The sequence below is a fragment of the Lupinus angustifolius genome, chromosome LG11, assembly GCF_001865875.1.
Source record: "Lupinus angustifolius cultivar Tanjil chromosome LG11, LupAngTanjil_v1.0, whole genome shotgun sequence".
NCBI classification, from domain to species: domain Eukaryota; kingdom Viridiplantae; phylum Streptophyta; class Magnoliopsida; order Fabales; family Fabaceae; genus Lupinus; species Lupinus angustifolius.
In genome coordinates this window covers 33,134,143-33,143,906 of record NC_032019.1, presented here as the reverse complement: position 1 = coordinate 33,143,906, position 9,764 = coordinate 33,134,143, and the positions used below count along the sequence as shown (strand labels likewise).

General features: G+C 26.8%; 1 protein-coding gene across 1 annotated transcript; it reads right to left on the bottom strand.

Moving 5' to 3' along the window:
* On the bottom strand, window positions 254–6,971 carry LOC109359120 (alcohol dehydrogenase-like 4). Its single transcript, XM_019603658.1, has 10 exons — window positions 6,819–6,971; window positions 6,575–6,711; window positions 6,354–6,403; window positions 5,209–5,543; window positions 3,040–3,122; window positions 1,933–2,008; window positions 1,710–1,771; window positions 1,391–1,486; window positions 808–969; window positions 254–507 (listed from the first exon to the last, which is right to left on the bottom strand). Exons 1-10 carry the CDS (start codon window positions 6,901–6,903, stop codon window positions 397–399), a joined length of 1,197 nt encoding a protein of 398 aa, XP_019459203.1. The 5' UTR covers window positions 6,904–6,971; the 3' UTR covers window positions 254–396.

The following is a 9,764-nucleotide window of genomic DNA, read 5'->3' as shown; positions in this document are numbered from 1 at the left end:
CAATAAAGATTCAACATCATTTTTTAATTCTTATTATATTTTCACCGAAATAGTCTATCTACCTACGAGAATAAGCACATATATATTTATTTTACTTCATTAAGTGAGAGCCTACACTGAGCCGCCTTTTTTCTTATTTTATTTATAAAAAAAAGGGGTATTGAAAAGCCTTTGTTCTCTGAGGGATATTATGAAATTGAGAGGCTACAAATATTCAAACAGAAACACACTTCCATTTATTCTTTTCTTTTTGTGGCTGCAACACACTTCCACATACACAGTAAGATATGTGGTGTAACACTCAGAAGCACCACAACTTTATGCAGGATAATACACATTTTCACTTTGCTATTACATAATACATACTTTGGTTAAACTCCGAAAAGACATATTTTGTTACATGTTCAGAATACATCTTAATGACTTTCCATTGGTCAAAAGATCAAAGGCTTTGTTTATCTCCTCAAAGGGAAGCTCATGACTGATGAAATTATCCAACCTCACCACCTAACACATAAATTATTAGACCATGCATTAGTTTTCACAATTTCAATGATAATAATTCAATAATATCTATGCATTGATAATGTAAAAATTTATGCACAGTCAGTACATCGTCTACCATTCATTTGCATTATTTTTATTTAAGAGTCGATGATGATTGAAAATGAATAGCGAATGATGTATTGACAATGTAAAAATACTTGTACACATCTTTTCTTTTCAAATATCTTATACTAAAAAGGACATATAAACTTATTAAATAATTTTAAAAAAAAAAGAAGGGTAGGAGTGTTGATCTTATACCCCATGTATGCATTCTCTAGCAAAATGAGGTAACTGAGTTTTCCCTTTGAAACCTCCAAACACTGATCCAATGATTCTGCGGCCATCAAAAAGCTCCATAGGGTGAATTGGAAGCAATTCTGGTGTTGAATGAATTCCCAATATTACAGTCAAACCCCAACCCTGCATCACGAAATTTGATATTTTCAAAATATAGGACTAGTTATTTAACTAATAAAATATGTTTTCATGTGTTTTGAAATTGATTATGGCAAAAAAGGTTAAAGGAAAAAAGAGGCTAGGTACTATAAATATAATAATAGTAAGATGTTTTTTTAATTAGATTGAACACTTGGTACCTATATTGTATATTTATCTAAAGAAGTGTCCATTAGGTGTGGATTCTAGTTCAAGTTGTACAAATAATAGAGTTAATTGTAATAGAGAAAAATATGTATGCAAAGATTACGTAAGAGTTTTTTATACATTATTGTTTTATCTACTATTCATTTTGAATAGATAAAATGAATGTGAATGATGTATCAATTGTGTATAAATATTTATATTGTCAATATAAATAAATATTATGCTAATAGTAATATACCTGATGAGCTGATAAGAAGGCTTCCCTTAGAACATTCAAGTTTCCAGCACATTCAAAACTGTAGTCTACACCTCCTCCACTAATTTCTTTGATTCTCTGCAAATAATTTTACCATTTTGCTACTTAAAAAATACATCTTTTATTTTTCTTAAATGAAAGATATAGAAGACAAAAACTTTAAATTGTATTTTACAACCATAAATGTAACCACAATATTACAATTTTACGAATCCAATGACATCACATCAGATTTTCTTGCAATATGTTACAATTGCTGCCATAAATACATTGTAAACAAAATTATAATTAAGACACCAACCTCATGCACTGGCCTCTCTTCATCCCTTGGATTTATGAAATCTGTGATTCCCATTGCTTGGGCTTTGAGAACACACAAAATGTATTACATATCACATTAGAGTATAAATCATGAAGTCATAATGTTAATTAAAAAAATTGAAGGTATTTTTTTTTTTTAATTTTAACTTTCAAAAATTAAATAGAATAAAAAATGAAAAGTATAATAATTGAGGGCAAGGTACCTTTGATGAATTTGTCTGGATTGATGTCCACACCTATTATTTTGGAAGCACCTCTAGCTCTGGCTCCTTCTGCAACCTATACCAATTTCAAGTGAAGGTCTAAGATCATTTAATATCATTGTATGTAACAAAAGGTTCAAATGAAGGAGGAAAAAAATAGGAGCAAATAAATAACCCAATTTGGTTGTTAAAATTTGTTTTGTGTACCATTTTAATTTTGAAAATAAAAAAATATGGTTGGCAAATAGATGAATGTGGATGGCTTTGGATTTGAAATGAATGAAAAGTTATTTAATAATTTATATATATTCATTTAAATCTTATTTTAAATTATTCAATTTATCTATATCTAAATTTAATTGATGAATTATAATTCATGTAATCCATCGATGAATCTATTTTAATGGATTGGATATGTGAATATTCAATCAATTTGTTTTTTTAACTGGAACTAAAACATTTTGAATAAAATCATTCTTTTAAAAATGTTTATTAATATTAAGCATTTTTTAATTTTAATTTAAAAAAATTACTTTTAAAAATGATTTTTCAATTTTTTTTGTAAGAAACACTTTTTAAAAAATGACTTCTTGAACTTTTAATTTCTTTTTACAATATTCTATAGTCATGTGATGTAAGTGTAAATTTTTTAATATATATTTATATATATTATATATTTAAGAACAAAATTTAAATATTAAGAATATTTACATGTCTCATAATTGATCTTAATTTAATTATAAAAATAAAAATGAAATTAAGAGTTGAGATAATGAGTAAAATTGGAAAACAAAAGATATTATTTTATATATATATATATATAGACATTTGTTGGATATAATTGATAGATTAAAACCCATTCATTATTAAAATCATCTATTTGATTATATTCTTTTAAATTTATTAATTATAATGGATGAATTTAATTTTGTTATATGATTAAAATGATGTTACCTTTGGCTGTATCACAAAAAGGGAAAAAGCTAAAGTAAAGTTGATATCAAAGAAAATGATAAACTCATGAATAGCTTATTAGGGAAGAAATGGGGAGAAGAGTGATAAGGATAAATTAAGGAAAAAAATGAAGAATGGAGATAGAAAATTTACAGCTAGCCCCACAGCACCTAATCCAAACACTGCCACTGAAGAACCAGAATGCACATTTGCAGTATTCCATGCAGCCCCAACTCCTACATTTAATTTCATTTCAAAAACTCACATTCACATCACATCATGTAGCTAACATTCACAATAACATTTAATTTGATTTCAATAATTCACATCACATCACAAGTGCAATTATTTTCAATGGTCCCTTGACTACCCACATATAAAAATAAAATAAATACCAGTAATTAAATTGAGTTTTGTTTTTTTCTTATCCGGGATCTAGAAATTATTTAGAGATGGTCAAATATATAAGATATACTATTAATAAGATATTGATTTAGTGGTGTAAAATTCCAGTAAATTTTGAAGGTCAAAGATTCGACTCTCAGAAACAACATTTGTTGGGAGTGATAGCCACAAACCTTGAAAGAGATTAGTTCTTTGCCTAGAAAGTTAATGGAATGCCCTTAATAGTACAAATATAAATATATATATATATATATATATTAATATTAGATGCACAAAGGGATAGTTGTTATCTAAAAATATTATATAGCTAATTATAAAAAATATGAAGTGTGTCCCTTCTATAGTGTAATTAAGAGAAATTCTCACACAAAGAAACATAAAGTTGAAAGTTTTCTTAACACGCAAGTGAATAAATTGAGTTGAAAATATGAGTGAGACAATAACACAGAACAAAACTTCATTTTCTCATTCATCAACAACTTTGTTCTCTAGTCTTTAGATAACTCAAGCAAAATTTGAGAAAGTGACTCATCCATTGACCATAAAGATATGATACAGGTTTAATATGTTGCCTAGTCAAGTGTCTGTGTGATTTCAATTATGGCTTTAGTCTTCAGTAATTTTATTTGACTTTCGGATTTATTAATGTTAATATGATCAATGAAGATGAAGACTTTTCTTATTTGGATAAAGAGAAAATTGATATAGATAGACATTAAAATGCACCATTCCTTGTCAATTATAGCAATTAAGCTAGTAGGAACAAGGATCCTCACATTTCATGTTTTTTCTTATTTCCAAATAATAAAATATTATTTCATTGTATATAAAAGAATAAAAATGTTATCATTATTGTATTTGTTTCAGCAATGATCCTTATCCTATCATTACAAGCAGCATAGCTGGCGATAATTACTATCCCATCACATAAACCTTGACAATACCATATTTGTATAGTGAAGTACTGAAGTCTATCTTTAAGAACATGCTCGGTGACTATAAAAGGAAAACGTGTGTCGGTTACTTCCATTCATATATGGATCGTATTTAATGCAATTAAGACATAATTATATATGAGAAAAAATTTGTCTTCTCACACCATAAATTTTTTATATATTCTCAGTTTATTATTTATCATTCATTTTTATTAAAAATAATATAAATGTATATTAAATAATATAGTAATTATGTATAAATCTTTATACTTAAAGAATATATATATATTACACTGATTATATATATTATATTTCTTGCATTCTCATTAATTTAAAATAAAATAAATGTATAAGAAATATGTTCATTTTATCATTTAAAAATGATCGAAAAACTTTTTATAGACTTTTTCCCATCCAAGTAACCAAGTTTGCGATATCATAGTTTATATATACATATAAACTATACAGTATTTTATATTATCAAGTAAACATTCAACATCTCATATTGACTTTTAATAAAACTATGGCAGAGTCAAAAAAATTTAATGATGTGAGAACACACGTCATTGGTTACCGTGAATACAAAATATATTAATAAACAATAATACTTGCTCAAAATTTTAATTTATTTTATAAATTTGACTTCTATTCTGGCGCCCTGCTAATATTTAACATCTAAATCGGTAGTTTAATATTAAGATAAAATTAAAGATCCATTTTCCAAAATTTTGTTATTATATCTATTTACTAATTTAAACCATTAAATTTTCTTAGAATTTATAACTAAGATGTAAAAGATAAATTTAAATAACTTATTCTCAAAGTAAATGAATTATCTCCCAAATTAAAAACTTTAAACCTTCAGTATTATTATTGGTTTTGTTGAACGCAATAATATATAAAAGATGATATCAAACAACATATTTATATTAATAAAATCAATGCACCAATAACAATGATATATATTTATGAAGACACTTACCTGTAGATATACCACAGCTGATCAAGGTGAGTTTTTTGAGGCTATGAGAGAGGTCATGGTGGAGTTTGACAACACAAGCTGAGTCCACAACAGTGTACTCTACAAATGTTGATGTGTTCAAGAAATGGAATATTGGTTTTCCATCAATGGTAGAGAACCTACTAGTTCCATCATTTCCCATCACCTTCTTCATTGGATTCACACCAAAACTCTCACACATATTTGTTTTTTCACTTTTGCAATAGGAGCAATTACCACACTCTCCATTGAATATTGGCACTACTATGTCCCCTTCTTCTATGTCTTTAACACCCTCTCCCACACTTTCCACAATCCTTCAATTTCAAACCAATTCATTAATTAGTTCTTTTATGTAACATAATTTGTCACATTATTAATCATATATATATATATATATATATATATGAAGTGAGGTGAAACCACCCTCCTAGAAGTGGCATATTAATCACATATAAATGAAGTGCTACAATTGTGAATTGTGAGTGATTTTGGGAAATATTAATAATTGCTCTAATAGTTTGAAAAGAAATGTTGAACTTATTTAAAAAAAAATAGTTTATTTTTCTTTCATATTCATTAAACAATGAACACTTGTTAACACATCATTTATTATACATGTGTTTTAATTTTGAGTTGTGTTCCGGGTGTTATAAAGACATTATGAGATCTCTTACTCCAAGAGTAAATTAAAAAAATATATTTTATATTTTAGTCATTTACTCTGAAAATCTAATATTCAGATCTACTAACTAATTCAAATCATTACATTAATCAATAGATCTTTATAGAATGTATGATTAAAATATGAAGTATTTTTAATTTACTTCCTATAGTAACTGAGTGGCCTCCTTTTAAAAAAAGTACAAAATAAGTAAATACATTCCAAAACTAGGTTCAACATTTATGACTATATTAAAATACTATTTTTCAAGACAAATTTTCCATTTTCTGTTTTAAACAATATCATTAACATACTTCTTAACATTCTTTTTTAAAATTTTCATACTTTTGTTATGTAAACATTTCAAGAACCATTGATGTCATCTTGAAAGGATTAAGTGGTGATTTACTCAAAACATGCGAGCACCATAATCAACATGCATATAAATGTTTTCATATCCTACCCGGAAGCTTCATGGCCGAAAATCCTAGGATAAGCACGTTGAGCCTCATTCTTTGGTGCACCATTTGTCAAATAAAATAAGAACACCAAGAAAAGGAAACACAATTAGACAACTTATATAATGAAGAAAATTTCTTCTTACATATCTCCATAAAGGACATCACCACCTTATAATATATAAGACCGATAGATATAGATATAGATATAAATATAGATGCATACCTCGCCTAACCAGCCACTGAGATCGGTGTGACAAATAGAAGTGTAAAGAATCTTGATCCGAACTTCCAATTTCTGAGGTGGTTTTACATGAATTTGTTCCACCACAAAAGGCTCTCCCGGACCATATGCCACGGCGGCTACATCCATTAATAATTATATTCATAACCATTATTTATTTCTTTCATATAACACTATATGAATGTTAAATATAATAATTAAGATCTATGATGAGTTATATATGTACCTTTGCAAGTAATGGTTTTCCCCTTGGTTTCACTTGCATTCAACCTCACTGAGTTGTTCTCATTTGCAACACCTTGACTACCCATCTTTGTCTTCCTTTGAACTTGTTTTATCACTTCTTTATTTTCCTTCAACACAAAAAGGACACTACCTTTGTGAAGATATATGTGTATATATATAATAAAGTAAATTTATGATGATGAGGTCAATTGACAAAGGCCTGTATAAAACTGATGCCAACTTGATAGAATATGACAAAGCAAATTTATGATCATTGCCTGAATCCAATGGAAAATGTCAAATGTTTTTATGAGTTATGTTATCTCCTTACATTATCAATTATTTATGTTTGAAGCTTTTAGATCTCCCTTGAAAAATAGAAATATATTTTATTATAGTGGGAAAAGTGGATAGAAAATCTAAATTTTACATGTTTTTGCAAGTAATCACTATAAATATTATGTATTATTAATTATTTCTTAAATTTTATTTGTTAATTAATGAAATTGATTATTGCATAAAGATAATGCTAAATCACTAACATGTCAACAAAAAAATCACCACCATCAAACTCGCAACAGTATTAATAGACTCACCACTGAAACAATGCAGGTTAGTTAATATTAATGTCTTATATCCTAAAATTACAAATTAATTAATAAAATATGATAATTAATTTTTAGAGTTATAAACGTACAATAGACTAATATTAATATGTTAATTTTTTTGAAAATATATAACATGATTGACAACCAAAATTAAAAAAATGTATGAGTAATAATTTTCGGTTAATAGTAATTTGATATTATCTTAATATACGAAATAATTTCACCAACAATTAAAATTTAAGAGGTAATTCGGAAGAAAAATAATTTGTAATATTGTTTATAAAATATATAAAGTTTAAGAGAGTTTTTGTAAACTTTTTCAAATTATGAATAATATATGGAAGGATCACAATTTCATCCATATATGAAGTCACACTTGAGAGGATTTTTATCTAGCATAACCTCCTACCTTTCCCCTATTTTTTATAAATGAAGTATTAAATAAAAAGTAATATATACTTTTTGGTATAATCAGTGTTGTCTTTTCACTGTATGAATAAGAACTAATATCTTTCGGCAGAACTAATTGCTTCTCCCACAAATAGTGTCTTTAGGAATCGAACATTTCACGTTTCTTTAGTACAATATCTAAGGATTCAATGAGACTTTATATTACTAGACCAACATATCATTGGTAAAAGTAATGTATACAATATTTGGTATCCGCCATAAAGTAAATTAATATTTTCTTTAATTAGAAAATAGAAGGATTATTATGATATATAGGAGGGAGAGAGAGGTTAAGATGAATTTACCTTATCAAATATTGCTAGATATTGTAATATAGATTTAATTGGCTTGGAGCTCAATCATATATTAACATGATCTATTGATTTGAACATTAACATATAGAATTAGAAAAGTATAGTCAAGTCAAATTAATTCTATTCCCTAACATGCAGTTCTGTCCCTTCTCAATATGTTCTGATGTTTTGAACTTTCTTAGAAATAGAGAGAATTTAATGTCAATAATTGACTGGAAAGATCTATTATTTCTCATGTTTTGAATTTTATTAATGTTCTTCTAACAACGGGCATGATTTGATAATTATTCAACTTTGAAAAAAAAAAGTGACAACTATTCAGATTTGGAATTTTCTTTGCAAAAATAAGAGAATTTAGCTAGCTGGCATAGCCACAAATTTATGACTTGATGTTCTGTACTTTGGTAAATGGTATAAGCTAGCACATGGTGTTGGAATAGATGGCGATTAACTATAAATGTTAATTACCACTTTTTTATAAACATGTTAGACCAACATTTCTTTTATTTATCTGAACGATTCAGAAAATGTGTGCTAACATAGGACGTAAGTAATATAAAATGTCTGCTAACAAAGGCAGATCCACAAAAATGTTAGAAGGAAGGTCAAGTTAGAAATCTATAGTATTGTGAATTAGGATGGCTTAGTTGTATTGTGCATCCTTAAAAATTGAAGAAGTTGTGGTTTTAGTCCCTAATTTTTTTCAATTTTGTTCTTGTTCCTTAAACATTCTAAAAATATGTTTTTAATCTTTTATCAAAACTATCCCTATACATATGTGTTTGCATGGGTCATGGCTTCTATGAAAGTCAAGTTATTACAGCACAAAAATATATAACAATTTATATCTAATAATTTAGAATGATAAAATTAAATGACATAACCATATGAAGAAGTAGCGATGAAGATAAACAAAATGTTAACTTTTGACAAAAGTAATATAAGTGTGTGAAGGAAGAAAAAATGTTAGAAAAGTCTTGCTTATGAGGTTGGGGAAAATGTACATATGAAAAATTAGATACTGAAAAATTGTGAGAAAGAGAGACAAAGTGTTAATTTATGACAAATGAAAAATGAATGACTAGAGAGAGAAAAAATGTTTAAAAAGTATTGCTCGTGAGTTCATGAAAAATTTACCTATAAGAATTAAGCATAGAGAAGTTGTGATGAAGATAGACAAAATATTAACCTATGATAAGGTAAAATGAGTGACTAAAGGGGAAAAAAGTTAGAAAACTATTACCTATGATTTCATGAAAAAATTTAGTGTTAAAGATTAAACATAGAGAAATTTGAGGAAGATAGAGAAAATGTTAACTTATGACAAAAAAATAAAACGTGTAAATAATTGAAGAAAAATATTAGAAAAGTTTTATCTATATTATATACTAGTGTGTACAGGCACTTCGTGTCTGTCTGCGAATATTGTGTGATACTACGTATTCAACTTTTATATATTATATTTTTTTTGTTTATGATAATGTTTAATTTAATGTGAAATATGTGGTTAATTAATGTATTGGTGATAGTTGCTTAGGATTATATAGTATTTTTTGTAAAAATTAAATAATGTTA